General features: G+C 32.9%; 1 protein-coding gene and 1 long non-coding RNA gene across 4 annotated transcripts in view; one reads left to right on the top strand and one right to left on the bottom strand.

The window, feature by feature from the left end:
- The window catches only part of LOC118199145 (polyamine-transporting ATPase 13A3-like), a 173,608-nt gene that overhangs the window by 32,170 nt on the left and 119,881 nt on the right, over positions 1-21,557 (bottom strand). For all 3 annotated transcript variants that reach the window (XM_085825867.1, XM_085825863.1, XM_085825856.1), the window contains 5 exons: positions 19,192-19,271; positions 14,789-14,941; positions 10,869-10,965; positions 10,701-10,773; positions 6,099-6,249 (listed from right to left, as the gene is read on the bottom strand). In XM_085825867.1, coding sequence (XP_085681993.1) covers positions 6,099-6,249; positions 10,701-10,773; positions 10,869-10,965; positions 14,789-14,941; positions 19,192-19,271 — 554 coding nt within the window. The remainder of the gene's footprint in view (positions 1-6,098; positions 6,250-10,700; positions 10,774-10,868; positions 10,966-14,788; positions 14,942-19,191; positions 19,272-21,557) is intronic.
- LOC146999473 (uncharacterized) overlaps positions 1-21,557 on the top strand; it is a 76,091-nt gene that overhangs the window by 47,229 nt on the left and 7,305 nt on the right. The window lies entirely within an intron of this gene.

The following is a 21,557-nucleotide window of genomic DNA, read 5'->3' as shown; positions in this document are numbered from 1 at the left end:
GCAGCAGTCGTCCCTATTCCAAAACCGGGACAAAAATTTAACTTCCTCGTCAATTACAGACCCATAAGTCTGTTATCCTCTCTCTCAAAGATCTATGAGTTTGTCTTACTTAATCGCCTGAATGAATTCTGTCGGGATCAAAATTTATTAATCCCGGAACAATTCGGCTTCCGACCTAAACACTCCACAGTACACTAGTTACTACGTGTAGTGGAATGCATTCATGAAGGCTTTCGTAAACGAGAGAAAACTGGTTTTGTCTATTTAGACGTTGCCATAGCCTTTGACAGGACTTGGCATGACGGAATTATTTACAAGTTCATGCGGCTTGGTTTTTCGGTTCATCTCATTAAAATTATTAACTCGTACTTGACCGGACGCAGTTTCCGCGTGCTAGTTAACCACGAATTCTCGTCTCCCCGTCCAATCTATGCCGGCGTAGCTCAAGGTAGTCTCTTTGGATCTTCAATCTTTAACCTTTATGTAAATGATATTCCTAAGGCCCCAAATATCGATCTTGCATTATACGCAGACGATACAGCCATCATTTCACAACATTCCAACACCCTCCAGGTAATCTCCCAATTGCAGAGTTACCTTTCGGCCTTAGAACTCTGGCTCAGTCTGTATAAAATCAAAATTAATGTCTCAAAATGTGCTGTCACTATGATCATCCGAAGAAATATCCCAAGTTTACCTAATTTAATCCTCTTCGGTGAACCTATTTCCTGGGTTTCTTCTTATAAATATCTAGGTGTTTTACTAGATTCAAAATTAACTTGGCAGCCTCACATTTGCAAAATCATAGCGAGTAGCGAGTGCAACAGCTGTCAAAACCACCATGTGAATAACTACCTCTCGTTCCTTAATCCCCCCCGCCTCTAAAGTTCTTTAATGCACACAGCATTAACCTGAGGAACCCACTTTAACATTTCTTTAATAAGAAACATCACAGCCTAAAAGGACTGAATTAAATTATTTTAACATTTTTGAAAAGCCTTTAACTGATAAAGATTTCTAACTACAGCTCTTTTCTTCCTTTAAGAAGGAACTCTTTCAGGCGTTTAACAACGTCATTTTCGGCCTTTAAATACCGCATTGAATAGCGGTCAAAAACGAAACTTCTCCCTCCCAGCTGATCACTGGCAGAACTACTTTTTCGACCTATAACCAGGTTCCCCCCTCCCTCCCACATGGAGGTAGGAAAGGGAGGAGGGGCCAACCCGCGCTAAAAGTGAAGCACTGCTTTGAAGCTTGGGTCACCAGATGGGGTGTTCTTTGTTTACATTCAGAAGCTCGCTTGACAAGATTCTGATAGTATTTCGACACACGGCACTTCCATAAAAATCGAAAAAGGGACACTTTCGCATGAAAGAAACGTTCATAGTGTGATTGATAATAGCAATTTGTATAGTTTAGTGACATTTAAGCAAAAATCACATCTTGGTTATTTTTCGATAACTAACAACAGCGATTTTGATTATGAATTTGTTTTATAAAATTATAAGCTGTTGCACTACAAAAATATAGATTTTAAGAAAAATGTTATGCTTAAAGAAAGAAAAATACCTTACGGTACATTTAAAATTGTATACGTCTTTCGATACCCTTGATAGAGTATTCGCTACTTTTATTTTATTTTCCAAACGTCAAAATGTTTTAAATAAAACAAATTTTTTTCACATCCATATATTATTGTAACATGTACCTTTTAAAATTTTTTAGAGGAGAGGCTTTACTGCTGCTCATTTGAAACCCATCGTTTTAATTTTATATATCTGAAAAATAATCACTTTGGGCTTACACGTTTTATAAATATAAAATTATGTATGTTAAAATATTTGTAATTAGGCACATAGGTCAGATTAAGTTTTTATTAAATAGAGTAACGCATGCAAGGGCTATCTGCCTAAAGAGAGAGATGCCATCGTGGAGGAATTTTGAAGAAAAGCTGAACTTTAAGTTGGTATTAAAATGAATACTTATAATTTTCATTCAAATTATATTCATATATATATTTTTATGTAAAACTTTCGGGTGTATGCTAAATTAGTGTAAATTACTACTTTACACGAAAAATATAGTGAATGCACAGAAATTAAAGATTTGCACATGCCGAAAATGAAAAATAGGAAATATGTATGGGTGTTTATGCATGTGCTTGCAAAAAGCATGTATCTGCCTTTGACAAAATACTTAAATATTCATTAAATTATTTATAAATGTATTTGAAATGAAAAATTTATTCACTTATAAACAACTGTGAAAGTACTGTGAAGAAATCTAATTATTAAATGTATCTAATTTATAATGATTATAAATGTTATCTAAATATATAATAACCTTAATATTGAATTGTAAATATAAATTGAAATCCTGTTGACAAATACGTTATAAAACTATTTAAGCAAAAATTGTTCGAATTGGAAAGCAATCTGTTACAAGGTATTGTAAAGCAAATGCTATGAGATGCGCTCTTAAGAACGTAATAAAGAGTTTTGGAATGTGGTACTCTTGAAATGAAGGGTAAAAAAAAAATCTGATAAGTATAATTAAAAGAATTATTACCCTTATATTTTATAATAACTCGGTTACAAGTTTTAAATAATACTTAAAAAAAAAAAAAACTTATTTTATTCCATTTTCAGAAATGTTCAGAGAAAGTCAAGTACTATTTAAAGTACTTTGCTAATTCCTAATAATTCTCTAATTTAAAATGAACCGAATAGAGCATTAATTATAAATTGACTTACATTTTTCGCCTATCTAAATTGCGATTTTGCCCCTATCTAAATTATTCTGGCTCTTTTTTCGGCACAAAATTTAGACCTTCTGAGTTTTTTGCCTTTTTTTGTCTCAGTGTGAAGGCACTTATTCCAAGTCATTCGGCTTCTCAAACTTTTTACCCTATTAGACAATCCCCTCTTTTTGATGATTTAAATTCCTTTGATGATGTGGAGGTAAAGGCGTAATTGCCTATGAACTCCGTAAATTGCACTTCCTTGATCCTTGATCCTTTAAAAGGGGAAGTATATAAGGTGTTTCTCCCGCCTTCTTACCTTCCGCCTTTCTTATTTTCTTAAATGACATGCCTGTTCCACTACACTCAAGTATTTATAAATATGCTGACGATACAGTTATCTTAACCAGTCCTAGAAATCCGCAAAATGCTCTTGACAAACTCCAAATGCAAGCTAATCTAATCAATAAATACTAAGAAGATTGGAAAATTAAACTTAACGCAGCTAAATGTTGTGTTGTTTTATACCGCAGATACAAGAAAAATTATCCTGTTAACTACAATATAAAAATAGATAATTCACCAGTTCCTGTAGCAAGCTCATATAAATACTTAGAAGTGTACGTCGACAAAGCTTTAAATTTCAATGATCATATCCAGTATACCATCAATAAAGCTAATGCAGCATTCATGTCTCTTTACTCCCTGCTTGGAAGGAAATCTAAATTAAATCTCAACATCAAGAGAAAACTTTACATCACCCTCATCAGACCAATTCTACTTTATGCAGTTCCTGCATGGGCGACTGCTGGAAAAACTGAACGCCAGAAAATAAAGTTTTACATAGAATAGGATTCTTCGAAGCATTACCAAAGCACCTTGGGGCACACCAGCGGCCGAGCGGTAAAGACGCTGAACACTGGTAGTTCAGTCCGAGGTTGGAATCCCGCGAACGGGCTGGCTGCATGGGCGTTTTCGTGGTTTTCCCCATGTGTAAAGTGTATACGAGCCAGTTACCCTTAGAAAGTCCTCCACGAAGCCATCCCTCCCTTTAGGCAGATAGCCATAATTGAATAACTAGCTTTGCCATAATTGAATAACCCAACCCAAAGCACCTTGGTTTGTGCGTAACGCGCAAATTCATAAGGATTTAGATTCTGCCAGTTCACGATCAAATACTAACTACTGCACACAACTTCTTTGAAAAAATGAAAAACTCGCAATACCCGGCTATTTAAGAACTCACAAACTATGATCCCACAGAAGAACATGTAGTAAAAAGACCGCGAACTATCCATCATAATGCATTATGGTGGTAGTGTACAGTATATATATTTTATTCTACTTATTTCACGTATTTTAATACTCTTCATTTAATCAAGTTTTGCTTATGTTTTGGACTATGCTCTGAAAAAGCTTATGGACTTTGATTGCAACTTATATTACTTACTTATTTTACTTATTATTTCTATTTAACCAAGAATTTATTTAGTACTGTAAAGTGTTTTATAGCAAAGACTTTGCTTATAGTGAAAAATTTTAGTTCGCGGTCTTATGACTTCTTCACTCGCTAGGGCCATCTCGCATCACGTGGTGTTACTTCTACAGTCTTATTTTACGTTTTATTCAGCAATTTTATGAAACTTAGGACTTATTTTGCACCGACCACTGCTAATGACATGCCATTTAATTGCATTTAAAAATGACTATTGACTGAGTTTATCTCATGACTTCGATCTCGCCTTCGGGTGTGGTGTATTTTTCAATACACCTCTTATTTTATTAGGATTACTAAGGGCCTTTGGTAAAATGTTTAACTACTGGTTAGAACTCTTAGAAATTGATGCCAGAAGAAAAGATACGATCCTAGATCCTAGATCCTTCTTACCACGCTTTCGTGGTGTAATGGTCAGCCCACTCGGAGCGTATTCGAAAGGTCCGTAGTTCGAGTCCCGGCGAGGACATTGCTCCTTTTTCATGTCTTCTGGTTCAAAAAAATACCTAATGACTCTACAAGCTAATGTAGTTTAATTTGATGGATATCGTATTCGAATATTTCGCTAATTAAAATTATTCATACTCATAAACATGCACTATATTACATTTTAAATAACTTCATACATTTTTCTTGATATAGTTCGTGCACTAATTCTTTTATGCTTTTAAATTTAAACCTTTGACCTTCAAATGCTAATTAATTACCTAATTTTATAAATACATACTGCTCATTACAACATTTTATTCGAAAGATGACGATGAATTCAAATAACACAAGATGAAAAGACTGAAAATTGAGCAAGGAAATATTTTATGTCTGCAAATCTAGATCATCGCTTAAATATTGTTGAAATAAAAATTTGGAAAAATATAATGAATGGAAATTATTTTGAACGATTACAGTTAACAGCTATGCATCTAAAAAACAATTCCCTCACCATATTTCAGAAAATTTCATGTAATGATATGTTTTTAATCTTTAAAGCACAATTGCTATTAAGTTATCCTTCATTTAAACCACATATCTTACTATTAAATAAAGAATCCCAGCTTCATGAGAATTTTTGGTTACCTCGTTTCCCTCAAGCAGCTACGTATATTATAATGCTATGATTATTAGCATGGAATAAAACTCTAGAATATTACATAGATAAGTAAAGAAAGAATTTTGCAATCAGTCTTTGTGAATATAACATTGATCACGAAGGTGTAAGTTTTTATGAATATTATAGTCTGAAAAAATCTAAGCTAGACGTTATTGATATTTGTGTATTGCATATAGGTAAGGCAAAAGCAAATGCACTATTTTATTGTTGCTTAAAACAAAATTATAAACGTATTACTTAAAGCCGGGTAAAAGTTTGGAGACCATATTGCAAACTTTACGTGATTGTTTCCCTGTCACAGGAATGAAAAAGGCGACTTCACATACCTTTCAGTAAAAAGTGTAAAAGAGATTTTCTTTAGAAAACTGAAGATAAATTATATGATTTGTGCTTTGCAAGCATAAACTGTTCGATAAACTGTACTTGCGAGTCTTCCATGAATCGAACCGAGCATTCCTGTTTCTTCTCAGCTGTATTAATTTAAGTACGGCTAACACCCGAACTAAGTTTAAAATAAGAAATTAACATTTTGGATTATGATTCCGAAACACCTTTGATTTACCAGAAAACTTTTACATAGTTAGTTTAATAAAAATATCAGTACATCAGAAACGGTCTCTTTAGATATAATTTCGAAACTTCTTCAGTTCTTAATGAGACTTATCTCTGTTAACATAAGACTTAAAAAATTGGGAGCATTTCTTAGAAGATAAATCGATACTTTGTGGCAAAAGCAACTTTATGATCCAACTTACCACGGTTGCATTAAGCAGTATTCGTAAGCGAGAACGTAAACTCCAATTTGAATAATAATGAATGAGAACATAGAAAGCTGTGGTAATAAACTGATGATGCTCCTTGTTGGAGGTCTTTTCACTAGACCAGGAAAAGCATGCGTACTTCCAACTACAAGAAAATAAAAGCACCATTTTAAATTTTGTATTCTAAATACAATTACCTTAAATTTCTAAAGAACTACTCATTACGTAATATGACTTCATCATGAAATATCGAAGACATCAGTAACACCTTTGATACTTCATTGCCTTTCTTAAAAAAAGATTTGAGTGATAATTTTAAGTAAGACTGTGAATTTATTTTATGATTTATTAAAAGTTACGACGTATTTTCTTCCTTCTTTTTGCCTGTAACGGTAGCACACTCAATGCGTATTCGAGAAGTCCAGGTTCAAGTCCTGAAGAGGGCATTGCTCATTTTTCATGTACTCCTGCTTCAAAACGTCGCCGTTTAAAAGGGGCAGTGTATAGAAAATTTTCTCTCTGCTTTCTGCATACCTTCGTGGTGTAGCGGTGCGCGTTTTCGAGAGGTCCAAGTAAATTCGGAGTGCAAGTAAATTTGGGGAAGCAAATTTGGAGTGCGCGGAAAACGGAAGAATAGAATGATCCCAACTTCTGATTATAGAAATGCCTTCCGCTACACTTTGTACTATCATTAAAGTAAAAAGAATCTAGCTTCATTTTATTCTTTCGATTTCCTTGCAATCCAAGTTTGCTCCTCCAAGCCACTTCAGCTCTATTGCTTAACAACCGTAACCGATGAAGGCTTTTCATCTTGTACCACGCGAATAAACAGTTTCATCTCCGCGTAAAAGAAAAGCATTCTCTCGTTTTCAGAGATTATAAAACGTCAATGTTAATTCTTTTCTTTCCATCGATTAACTATACACTTATTTTACAGAAGTTTAACTTTCATTTAGTTCTTTCTCCTAGCATTACAATCCACAGTTCCATACTTAAAGCATCATTCTCGATATGAACTCTTGGGAATTTATGGGTATTCTTGTGTACGAATTATGGGGTATATATAGTATTACTAGCCAATAGGGGATTTCTGTACATTGGTCAAATTTAGACAGCCTTGAAATTTCGCTCTAAGAAGATGGATTCAGAAAACATATTCCAGTAGTAAACTAGAATTCTTAGATACGTTTCATATTAATAAAAATATTTCAATTTTAGTTAATGATCCCTGTTCTAATCTGTTTTTACATTCAGTTTTTAAGGAAATTATTTCATAGATGTTTTTCCTTTTTGTCAATAGAAGCGCCAGCGACTTCCTTTCCATAAATGGAACTTTCTCGAATTTTTCGAATATAGTTATCGCTTTAGCACATGCTTCTCCTTCGCCGTTTCGCTCCATTGAAACTTCAAAATTAGTCCTGAAAACGTATTCAACTTACACTGATTCTTGTTGCCTTAGTATTTTCAGCAAGGAATCGATCCTTAATTTTTGTAAATTCCTGATTTAGTTATAACAAAACAAGAGTGGTTATATAAAGTTTGTTGAAATCTAATTGCGTAAGCTGATTACACTCACAGTCAGGGCTAAACTCGATGATACTAAAAAAATAATTTTCAGTGAAGTACCGTTAGAGAAACATAAATTAAAAATATTTTAAGTAACGTTGAAGATAACGCTATTTTAAAATTAATTTGAGTTTAGAGTTACAAGACCCCACTGTTCTGCAATTAAAAGCATTTTCCCTTCCATTTATTTTTTTATTTATTTCACTTTGTTCATTTTCTGAAATTTTAAACTCAATCCAAATAACAAATCAATTTTAAAATCAACAGGAAGTTTCTGTTAGAATTTCTGTTGTAACAGGAAATTTCTGTTAGAATCCAAGTGATTTTCTTACATAGCTTTAACAAATAACGTAATGAGACCCAGTTTTAGATAATGATGAGGTAAATAAATATTTCTCTGTTCTTTCAACTAAAACGTAACATTTCATAGGTTTCAAATCCTGCACAGTATTTTCTAATGTAAGCATATTTCTATGATGTAATGGTTGTGCTTTGCTCAACTACTCAACTCTAACATAAGACTGCGATAAAAATATATCTGATTAAGTCCTGTCAATAACCTGTTCTGGTTAAGTGAACAGGAGGATAGATAGAGGCCTGTTTGCTTCCTCCATACACATGATATTTCAGGAATCCCAAAGCCAAAAGTCACGGACATTCAAGTCCAGAAAACAAAGATATCAGGTATTCGGAAACCTTCTGCGCCAAAGTGAGCATGAAGTACTTTCTTCACATGTAGGCCAATATGGGGTGTGTAGGTATGCTGCGATGCAGCCCAAGCTTACCTTATTGCTTTTCTAGACTGGCCAATATGGGTATTTTACCACCTTGTATGAAGACTTGTATGTCTCTAAACATTCTGATTCTCGACTTACTACTGCGATCTTTCGCAGTAACGGGTACTCGAATGGTTCACCTTCTAGGACCTTCAAGGAAAGCCTCTTCGGAAAAAAAAAGGAGCCAAGGATGAAATCGAACCGCTCAGTAGTCATCTAATGACAATGCAGGGGCTGTTCATACACAGCGTTGGAGCTTGCAGCATCCCATAATCGACAATTCTGCTCCATTTAGGTCGAAATGGGCTTCCCACTTTCATGACTACAAAATGTTCCAAGGCCATGGCATTAACAATGGCTGTTTTCGCACACCGGTAAGCAAAATCAGTGCGTTGATGTGGGTCACGAGGGTTTAACAGAGATATGATGCGTGTATGATTTTACAGTATTAGTATTTTAAAGCTTTCCTAAGTTGCGTAATGTCCTTTTTACATAGCCTGAAAAGGGCCGTCCTCCCGTCGTCCATATAACGCGTATATTATATCAACTTTCAACAAACTACGTCAATCAAAATATACTTTATGTGGGTCTGAGTATGGTCACTTTAATTATAACTACGCAATGTCTTTTAAAACAATGCTCACTTTTGTGTTTCGTGTTTTTCATGTTTCCATCGCTAACTATTAGGAGAAAAAATAAATTCATTCACATTACAAGCCCACCAGCGGCCGAGCGGTAAAGTCGCTGAACACTGGTAGTTCGGTCCGAGGTTCGAATCCCGCGAACGGGCTGGCTGCATGGGCGTTTTCGTGGTTTTCCCCATGTGTAACGTGTATACGAGCCAGTTTCCCTTAGAAAGTCCTCCACGAAGGCATCCCTCCTCTTAGGCAGATAGCCCTCGAGGCTTTGCCATACTCACAAACACACATTCACATTACAAAACAAAAAATACGTTTAAACTTATTTTCGTTTTGATAGTGAAACATTTCTGGCTTTCCAATTTAATTTCAGAGTTTCAGTTCAGACACCCGCTTTTCATATCATTATCATAGTATGTTTCTCACTGCTTTAAAACGTTGATTTTTCACTTAGTATATTAATTGTACCTTATTTATAACTATTTCGCAATGAATTATAAATACAGATTTGATTGCATGTGACAAATTAAATTTAATAATTTATGGTAAAACCCTTCCCATCGATAACAGTATTTTTAATTTGCTTAAAAATGCAATTTTGATATAGAGCAAACTCTTCTTTTCCAAGCATATTAGGTAAGAGAAAATTTTTAACTTCAGCTGCGAAATAAATTAGTTCTGAATTATGTCCAGTTTTATAGGAAGTATTTTGCTGCGGATCAGTGTGTTACTGAAAAGCAAAGTTAGAAAGTTGTAGATACTCCAAAATTAACTTTATTAATTAACAAATGTAGCTATGATTATTCCCTAAATAGAAGAGACTTTTAAGAAGTTACAGAACAATAATCAAATATTCCTGCAAACGTACCTATGATATTCATTCAAATGCATTAATAAAGGTTTTATATAGCATACTAAACATATAATTCTTAAAATGACACTGAATAACTCCAAATGTTTTGTAATATAGTAGTTCACAGCCATACTGAAGCTGAAATCATCCAGGCACACGCCACCAGTAAAAATTGAGAAAGGAAGCAAAATTAATGTGTAATATGCGAAATATTCGCAATTTTGTCATTTACATTAGAATGTTATCGTATATTAGAATGGCTCTAGTATATCTCATGAGAAAATACGTGTGGTAGTTAAAGAAGTATATATGACCGCACAAAAATATGTAGAAATATGTAGTATACCACTCATATAAATATATAAACGCTATCCTAAATTTTGCACTATACGTTTAATTATCTTAAATACCTCACAGAAGTTTAAATTTTAGTTACATAGTTTCTCTGTTGCATAGTTTGCTTAGTGGCATTCTCATAAAAATGCGATTAAAGCTGCCGAAGTTTTATAGTAATATATTTACTCATCAGCATAAGATATGGATAAATTTTAGCCGCATAAAAATTGTAACTTCCGTTTCGAAAAAATATGTTTACTACTTTTATTGCTTGTATTTGTCAAATATTTTCTTCTTTGTTTCTGAATTATTAAATTAATTATCTCATAAAATCATAAGCCTCAATAGAAATCGGTGTTTGGATCTGGACATAAGAGAAGGTATGAACTGGCTTATATACGGGGGAATAATTAAAATGAATACTTACATAATATTGGAGGTATTAAGCTTAAAACAATATCGATGAGAACATAACCTCCATCTGACGGTTTCTGACCATCCTATACAAAGAAACAAATGCTTAATTTTCAAATCATTGATTTCGATGTTAGAAGTAAAATTTATAAATGTCAATTTTAATAATTTTAAAACTTACCCAGAATAACATAAGAACTGCTGCTAAAAGCACAAAACAATAACAGACCATATAACGAAATGCTCCAAAAGTGGCTGCAAGCGTTGCTCTTCCTTCTCTAGCGAAAACGCAGAAAAATGCAATGATCACATAAAGTATAATTTTATTGTTCTTTATTTACATAAACTCTGACTGTTAAATTAAATAATTTATTTCTTAAATAATCTATTTATTAATAAGCAGAGTAACTTTACAAAAAATCCTAGTAAATTTATGAATAAAGAACCGTCGATTTCGTTTAACATTTCCTTTTAATCGTATTTAGTACTCTTTCCTTCTTCTTCCTGTACTCTCAGTCAGTGTTCGAACAACTTCATAATGTGATAACTCAGATGGAAGCCTTTTTGTCTCAAAAATATTCCTCCAAGTTTTATCATGATTCTGTTTCAGCCTAATTTCAGTTTCATAAAATCTTTAGCAGAATGAGGTATTATTGGAGGAGTTAAGACAACAAGAATCAGAGTAATATTCATACATTTCCAGGACTAGTTCTGAGTAAGACGTCATCCTCAACTGCAGAAGTGCAAACAATGAAACAAAAGCCTGTGCTCAGGCAATATGAATATGAGAAAGGCTGTCCAGCTACTGGCGTCATCTGTTGCTGAAAAATAGACACAATTCTGAAATAATTTTCTTAAAAGCTGAGGGTATATTGGAATTAGGATCTTTAACCAGAACTTTTTTCATATAAAACGCTTCTGAAAAATCTAATTTGCCAATGGAAGATATTTTTTGAAAACTTTTGGATGAAGAAATTGAAAACTGGGAAATTTTGACCAATAGTATTGGACAACAGAGGATTTGTGTGTTTCTTTTTTCCTAACATATAATTCATATAACTTATATTCATTTACATATTACATATTACGAAGTTTTAAGGCTCCCTTAATTTGATTAATGTAAATTAAATAAAATTGGCGAGTAAACATGTATATACCAAGAAGCTCAAAAAGAGTCTTTAGTACGAAGGGGTCTTTAATTAGCCCTTAGCTAAATATTTAGTTCCTAGATTTTCTTTGTTACACCATAAAAAATTCAATAGAGTTTAAATAAATTAATAATTATTTCTTCTAGCAATTTCATCGTGGTTTCTTTTCATGTCAAATTATTATTCATTTACGTTCCAGTGGAATGTGCAAAATGTGAATATCCAGAAACCAAACTTCAGGAATTTCATTACTCATATATCGATATTGATTTCCCTTACTCAACTTTGTCTTAAATAAACATGTTTTGTTTTTCAAAATAAGTATTGCAATCTGACTCAGGAATTAGCAATGGGAAGCCGTCTTAGTCGTGTCCTTGTTGATACCTAAGTACATTGTTATGAATCCAAGTTATTTGAAATTTTAAGCCTTCATGTGGGATTCCGCTACGCTGACAATACCTTTACTTTTTTTGACGCTAATAAAGATGACTTCAATAAAGTTCTTTCAGTTATGAATTTTATTGATCCTGCTATTCAGTTCAATTTTGAAACTGAGATATCCAATTTGCTTCTGCTCCTCGACATCTTGAGTACAAGCAGTATATCCAACTTCAGTATTACTTTTATCGTAAATCTTCTTCTGTTTGCTTTCCACCACATTTCATAGCATGTCATTCCACTAAATAGATTGATTTTAGCTTCCTTATAGTCCTTCATTTTTCCAGCACTTCGAGTCTATACTGTTCCAGATTGTCTCTTAATCAAGAATTAAACTACTTAAAAGAAGTTAATATTCACAAAGGCTTTTTACCTAACATTCTTGACCAAGCGGTTAAAAGATTCTCATCTCAATTCATTAAAATGAATTCTCTAGTTTTGAAAGGCTACAAGAGCTCTGTAATTATTCTTTTCTTTCCATCAATTAGCTGTAAAATTGTACGTATTTTACAAGAATTCAACTTAGGGTCTTTTTCTCTACTATCAGTAAAATTTCCATATCGTGGTGATGGTTTAGATGAAAAAGTGTTAAAAACACTAATAGTATAGTGGTTTCGCTTACCCAAGGTAGGTTCCTGGTCTTTGGCGTGTCATGGTGAGCTGTCCAGTACAAAAGAAAGTGACAAAATCTAGTTACATTTAAAAAGATTATTTATTCATTACGCCATGCTAGAATGTGCTCCATTCTGATTATTCGAAGATCGCCACTCTAGAACCCTTCTTCCTATTCCTGGAGCTAAAAAAACGGTATTCCTCTGCACCGAATGCAGCTTCCACAGCTTTCGTAACGACAGCCAACATCATCTCCAATACGGACGCGGACGAAAATCCAAACCCGCAAATAGCAAATTCCAGAAGTAAAAAGAAAGGGCATAGCACGTATTAAATGAAGGTGTGAATAATAACAGCAGCTATGACTGCAGCTAGAACAACCAATTATAATATTCTTTTCACTTTTTATACGAAATGAACTGAAATGACTCCTTGTCTGATGAAATTGCTTAGTCATGCTACAACAAATCTTTAGGCAAAAACTTTCACCAAAAGAAACATGAAATCTCATAACTGTTTTCATAAGTTTGTAATAATTCCAGACTTAAATTTAACGTACCACGTCATATCCCAGTCCCATACTTAAAGGCCCTATTTCGGATATGAACTCCAGGGGTATAAGGGTTCCTTGCTAATGTTGTTTAATTTACAGTGGTAAAATTAAGACAACTTTAATATTTCGCTCTAACATGAGGCATAGATTAGGAACAAAGAAAAACATAAACCCTCTGTTTCACAGCACTATTGGTCAGAAAATCGCTTTTTCCATTTTTCTGCATCTAAAATTACTCAGAAAGTATCTTCCATTGGCGAATTAGATATTTTGAGGCGCTGCGCATACAAAAAAATATTTCAAATATACCCTTACCCTCAACGTTTAAAGAAGTTATTTCGTTTATAGTTTTTACAGTTTTTATCAATAAACGGCTCTAGTAGCTTGACTTCCTTCTTTGCACTGCTATTGCGTGAGGCTTCTATTTCATTCTTTGCACTTCTGGAGCTGAAGAAGAAGGTTCTGTATTTAAACCTTCGAAACTACGAATAAAGAGCGGAATGCCTAGCTTTTATTCATAGACAATTATAAAATTCTCTCTGATTGTAGTTTGCACATGACAGACAAGCCTAAATAGATTTGCACATGACAGACAAACCTAAATAGATTTTCACATGACAGACAAACCTAAATAGATAGACAGACCATAAAATTATGGGAATACAACAAGTATCGTAAACAGAAATAACTTTAGAAAATTTGACAATAGCATTCTACTGTTGTGACTACAAAATCACAAATTTCACCCTTTGGAAGCTACAACCATTGCTTTAAATAATTTGCTTTCAAATTTATACCTTTTGAAAACTTTGCAAAGTTTTTTCAACAGATGCCACATTATGAAATAAGAGACCTTTACTCAAATCTTACCAGTTTTTTTTTTCCATAGCATGTCATTTGACTAAATAGATTTTAGCTTCATTATAGTCCTTCATTTTTCCAGCACTCCAAGTCTACTGCTCCAGATTGTCTCTTAATCAAGAATTATCAAGGATCTTTTAAAAAAAAAATTTTCAATATGTCGATATACCTCTGTTTCTTCTGGTCAATCCTTTTAGCTTCCATATGATGCGGTGTTAAAATCTACTGCAATGGACTGAGTCTAGCTCTGCAGTCAGTATAAAGTAAGAAATAATGAATTATTTCACCTAATGTTTACACGGAATTTCTTTAATTGCTTAAATTTTTGTCATCTAATTTTATTCCAAAAACCCCGTTACTTAGAACAAACTTTTCACGAGATTTCACAAACTTCTGCTGTGAGAATATTCATTAGATGATAAAGGCTTTTATAGTTTAAAATAGTCTTTTAGCTGGAGGTAAAAAATAACGTGAACTTAATTATCTTACCTTATAACTGTAGGTATGCATTGAATGTTCTGTTGCGTAGATGTGAAAGGTGATGCAACAGAGGCCTCCGCAACAGACAGCGAAACACCAGCATGTGCTGTCTTTAGCGCACCGCAGTCATTCGCACCATCACCACACATACCTACTTGATGCCTAGAATAACAAATTATCATTAAAAATTGCTATAAATTATTGCATTATACATAACCGTAAATGCATCCAAAAATGATAAATTGCATCGTTAGCTGGATACCAAATGAGAAGACCGTTCTATAATATAGCTTCTCTTCTTTTAGAACTCGTCCTGTTACCCTTTATTTATAACCCCAGGGCAGTTTGCTTACAAGCATGATTCCTTTGCATGGGACAGTTAGTTTATACGTTGAAAAAATAAATAAATAAATAAAATTAAACAGTTAAAGCTCTATCTACAATATAAATATAGATAAGAGATCAAATGATAGTATACCTTTTATTCAGAAGTAGGCATGAATTACTAAGTGGTTTTCATTACTTTCCCTAATTAAGGTATTTTGCTTACACCATCAAATGTACTTCAAATCGCATTAGTATAATGTAATACTTGTAATACAGAAAAATATCTGTTTCACCAACGCTTTGCATAAACTTATAGTTATATTATCATTCTGGTAATAATAACTTTGTATTCTATATTATTAGCAATATCCCAACAACGAAAACTTGATAATTCGTGTAGTGTCATTCCATTTGAATAACAAATCGTCAAAACATGTAACTATGTATGCCTCACCCCTCCCGGGGGTCGATTGAGCGGCAACTCGCGGATTCTGACTAGGACCTGTACCTAGTACGTTTCAAATTTTCATTTATTTTATCATTTACGGTTTTTATTAGTCATTTATATAAACCACTAAATTATTGTCTAATGTAGCTATATCTGCTAATGATTTTAGTCGGATTAGGACTGCATTTACTTCCAAGGACGTTTTATTCTTTACAAACTCCTTCGCGTCTCTATCTCAACGATATAATTTTGGACTAGTAGTTAAGCCTTTTGCGCATTATTTCATATTTTCTTTCAAATCTGTCACAGAATATATCTCGAGAATCAGGTAAAACGGCGCAAGTTGTTATAGGTTTAACGAAGATTCAAATTCAAGCAGAAAGCCTTTGGTTGTTAACCCTGGACAGTTGTTCTGAGACAATTTCTTGCAAGTGATGTGAATTCCTTAAATCGGTTTAGCTTTGTAAATTTTAATTGCTTTGTGAAAGCATGTGGTATGAGCCAAAGCTTAGTGGACGTGTATAATTTTGTATTTAATCTGATTGAAGTACTTGCTCAAGGCTTTCCCACAAGTAGCTTTTTTATGCTATTGAAAAACTTGTATAACCATCATAACTCATCAGATAATTCATCAGGAAAGTATATAAGCTTCATTATCAGTTTATGTTGCTTTACTTAAAAGTTAAGTTGGGACGAATTCATCTATTTTTAAGGTTCTAAAGTCGAAAGTAGTATAAAACTGTGTTTATTTCTAAACTGTAGTGAAGTTTCTTAAGCACTTACGTGTTAATGCAACCACCTTGGCATAATTTGGAAATTTTGTACAGATGAAAAGGTAAAAATAACTTACAAGTTGATGACTTTTGCAGCATTTTTAAAAACGATTCTCAAACTAGTATTTATCTAAGTTGACAAACATTGTCAACATATGAAAAGACAATATATTTTAGCAATTTTAAACACAAATTTTAGTTGTTAAATAATGATTTCGTGATACATTAAAAAAATTAAACTTTTGCATTCATCTCCAAATCTTTCTGCAATTTATTTGTGACATGCTTTTCCCCAAGCATACAGCGATCTCTTTTCGCTTAAAAAGTCACAGCATCGCACAGACTCATCGAGAATACCTTGGCAACATCAGTCATCTATCAAACATCATCTCTTCATTATTCCCTGTAGGTATTTTGATGCAAAATTCTGAATTCCCTTGAAAATTTTATCGAAGTTCTTTTCATTTCTGGGAAATTCCACAAGCGCATATTTTGAAATTTAAGGCAAAACATATCACTTTTTAGTTATCAAAATCCTTGGAACTGTTTTTTTCCTTTTTTGAAAAATTCAGAAGCATATATTTTGAAGCTAAGTTTAAGACAAAAATAACACAGTTTAATTATTAAAACCATTTGATTTTGGAATACAACATAAAGAATGCATATGAAAATGGAGACGTTGCTTGTCTAAAGGGTTATTAAAAGAATGATTTCCTGAAGAGTGGTTATGCGCATGGTTGCCAGAGTTTGGCCCATTCTAAAAATTTGGTGACTTCTACTAAGGTGGTTGATATAACACGTAAATACCGTTTTTTAAAGGAATTCACCATTTGGTCGAATATTAAAATTTTTATTTTGATTTACCATATACTAACAAAATTTCAAGCGTGAGGACTCTACACTTTTCGCTCGATATTTATTTGGTGAGTAGCAATGGAAAGGCATTAAAATACAAATACTTAGTATCTTAAAATAAATTAATTACATCCACAGATTTTAAGCTGCAGATGTTATTTTTTAAATAAGTAATTGGTAGAACAAAGCATATATGGTTTGAAAACGCTTTAGGGTAAACAACGTAGCGTTTCTATTGCGTGTTCAGTTAATTTTTCCTGGTGTAATATCAGTCAGTTCACAAAATAGCTCTATTAAAGAAATGATCATAAATCTAGATATTTTAGAAATGATTATTTTTTTCACTTAAGTCTTTTCATCTATACTTCCATTACAGAGTTCATATCATCCATATGTAGCATAGAAGAATGGATTTAAAAATAGTACGCAGTAAATATGCAGACAAAGATTTACAATGTTAGTAATTAAAACAATATACAATGTTAGTAATTAAAACTATTCCGTCATGAAGGAAACGTACCAAAAAAAAAAAAAAAAAAAAACCTAAGAATTACATGAAAGGTAGAATATTCCGGGATGTGAGAATGATTAGCATTTCACGACATGAAGGCGTTACAGGCAAGAGTAATGAAACCAAGAGACAGGACAAAAAAAAATTTAAAAGTCAATCGAAAATTATGCTAACGTTTGCTTTCTGTGTAGGTCGTGTTATGCTTCTTTTAAAGAGAAAGAACTCACAGCAGCACGTCTTAGAAGCCTGGCGGGATTGTCAGTTATCATGTCACAGGATTGCTGCCCGTATTGTTCTAGATTAAATGTCCGTGAAGAAAATTTGCAGTCGATGGGCTCAGACCAAACAGAGCACCATGAGGAATATTAACAATGCCTCTCATCAGTATCTGAGATGACAAACAATTTGTTCCCATCACTGTTAGAAATCGTATTATAACAACATCACGCACACTACGGAAACTGACCCTTTTCGACATCATAAAGTATCCGCTACAATGTCTGCAACGTGCTGAGTATCAGCAATAACTTACTACTTTAGCTTCCGTTAATACTACAACACAATAATCCTCCCTTACAGTGGTGAATTCAGTGACGCATGGTCGTATCAATGACTAATCATCTCTTCTGATAATCGCACTTTTATTTACTGCAACAAGATGGCCCTACCCATATATGGAGACGTAGGAGAAACCGAATGTTGGAAACTTGTATTCTTCATCGTTTTACCGGCACAGCAACTGGACTGATGGCATGAAGTACTACTGGGTACACATCCCATTACCTGAAGTTCGCGCGGCAAGTAGTTTGAACAGCCACTGTTATATTTCCGAAGTATTAATGCTTGCAGCTATACTTTATCTTCCAGGCATCCGTCGCCTTCAAAACAGCATGCTGACTTTGCTGTCTTGTGTTTCTTTAATTCACAAAGTATTAGGTAACTTCCTTGTCCAGTGCGTTCTTCAGGTCTCTCACCAACTGAAAATGCCTGGCTAATCGTTACAAAGAAACTGGCACGACAACATCACACATTAGTCCGATAGAAGAAGTCTTACGTATAACTGGAGGCGAAAGGACTGCAGTACTCATAGCTGCGATCTAAATTTCTTTTCCAGTTCAGCCGAGCCCTGTAACAGCTGCTATTGTTGCCAGTGGTAAATGCTTGGGGAATCATTTCAGCTTGCCTTTCTAATATATTTGTAAACTTAGTCTGAAACGAAGCAACTGCTTATCATCTTAGCAGATTTTAACGGCCAGTCTAACAGAAAAATATACACGAATTTTTCCCATTCTGCTTTATACGTTAATATTCTTATTAATTATAACAAATACTCAAATCTAAAGGAGTATTAAGATTATATGGATTTATTCACATTACCGTTATTCTATGGCACTTTTCCTGAATGTTTTTAAATTTTCATTTGTTTTCTTTCCTCAAAGAAATACAAATATTGAAGTCAAGGACATAAATTCATAAACTAAACAGTTAGTTAACTTACCCAAGATTCTGTAGCGTTTCTATGAGATAAAGTTTGTGCTCTGGTAACATTCTTGCAAAAATGGTACCTTTCAGCACAACCTAAAATAAAAAGCTTGTTAATATTACACACAGCTAATATACGTAAATTTTTAATTGAATTTCTTCAAATACAATTTTCTAAATATCATGTCTATTAAATTATATTAGTTTCCCAGGTAAGAGCAGTGAAAAATTAAATTGGATTCTATTTAGTTGTTTTTATTCATAAATGCAGATACTTCATAAATACTAAATGATAACACTTAGATTAAATATTTGATGATATTACTTTAATAAAATTATTCCAAATTGAACAATCAGTTTTAAATTAATTAGTGTTTCAATTTTGCATTGAAGAATATTCCTGTTAAATTTGGATGCACATTACGAATTTCTCAAATTTGAAAATATGGTGCTCGAAATGAGTTTTATGAGAATGAAATTCATGAATTTCATGAATAAATGCTAAAAAAAGATGCTGCGAAGAATCGCAGAAAAACAAATTGTCACATATTTTTGTCAGAAATACTAGTTACGAAAAAATAGAATCCTTATCAAAAATCTGAATAAAAAATTAAACATTCGAGCCATTATTCATGCAATTAATATGAAATTTTTCATATTGAAAAACATTTTACGGCAGCTTAGTGTACTATGTGTGTAATGGTTCTTAAAAGGGGTTATCATAATATGCGAAGATATTATTTAAACATAATGCTGTATTGTAAAATAAAATCAATATTTAAATAACATTACAATTCATTTAAACAAATTCTAATGATAGTTTTTTAAATCTTAAAAGTATCTCTGACAAGGAATGCATCGAAATTATAAATAAAAATCTTTTTTTTTTTTTTTTTTTTTTTTTCGTACAGTATTTATTTTATTCATTTATTTTAATGCATTAGTGATTTTATCTAAAAATTGTTCAAACAAGTGGAACTACCTCTATTTTTGCAAACCTACATTAGATGGAGCCACAATGAAAAGTCGGCATATGAAGTGATTCGAAGCACAAAAATTTCCTGGAAACGATTAATTAATAGCTAACTAGTGAGCTCAAAGCAAAACCATTTTAAGCGAATATTCTAAATAACAAAAATAATTACAATTTATTCATCAGTTAAAAAATAAATAAATAAAATGCGTATATAAACTAAAATATATCAAAAAGACAATATCAAACAAAACTATATCAATATAAAATTATTAAAACTAAATTGTTTAACTTTTTACTAACAGTCAAAATACTTTAACTATCCAAGATTTTTACAATATAGAAAAACAGTTACATAATGATGCCTGAATAGAACTCGAATTTTCACTTCGTCATATTATTTACAACAGCTTTATCGAGATTTTAGTGTTTCGTTTCCCATATCAGCATCATCAGGATCAACCGCAAAGAAGATATTCTGAGCATGCTCAGTTGTGATTGAATACTAACTCAAGTTATTTTGCAATTATATTCTTAAATTCTGATGTAATATTAAGTTTAAACAAGATAAAAGATGCCAAGAAACTCCCGTTTGTTGACGCATTCAGTCGCGTTTTTATATATTACACACACACATATATTAGCTTTCTCTGTGGGACAAAAAAGAAAAAAAAAAAGTGCAGTCCGTCAGCTATTTCTTACATTCGGCGCGCATGCATTTGAGTTTTAGACCACTGATCTACAGTTATTAAAAGGAGGGGAAGGGGAGAACTAACATATATATTTTTAATAAAAGTTTGATTCACACAATTTTATTTATAAACTTTCCAATATTTTAGATGTTATAAAAAGGGTTCGTTTTTACTTCCTTGTACGAAGTAAAAAGGAAGTATTGTAATCGCGAAAAGTTTCAGGCAGCATATTTCAACGAAAATATCCATTTTGACCGTTATCGAATGCAATTTAACGATGTTTTTGCGTGATATCTGTACGTAAGGACAGAAAAAATACTCTTTTCCTTCAAAAAAATTATAAAACTGCTTTAAAATTAATTCTGAAGAGAATTTTTCGGGGCCTCTGTACGAATGTATGTACGTACGTGAGTGCGTACGTACCTATCTCGCATAACTCAAAAACGAGTAGCCTCAGAACGTTGAAATTTTGTATATAGGACTGCTATAACATGTAGATGTGCACCTCGTATTTTGGTTGCACTCGGCCACACCAAACGTATATAAATATATTTATATATATATCCACTCTATTACCCGGCTCAGTGATCTCAGTTTCTTTACTCTTATATGTTTGTAAATTGTATATTTTTTGCTTTAAAAATGATTGAATTATGTTGTTTTTGTCTTCCGGTTAAGGATTTTATGCCTTTGGTAAATCTGTGTGCAATATTTTTA

The sequence above is a fragment of the Stegodyphus dumicola genome, chromosome 1, assembly GCF_044657685.1.
Source record: "Stegodyphus dumicola isolate Sdum_Otavi_A_Nest chromosome 1, ASM4465768v1".
Lineage (NCBI taxonomy): Eukaryota > Metazoa > Arthropoda > Arachnida > Araneae > Eresidae > Stegodyphus > Stegodyphus dumicola.
Note: the sequence above shows the minus strand (reverse complement) of the source record. Positions and strands in the feature narration are given on the sequence as shown.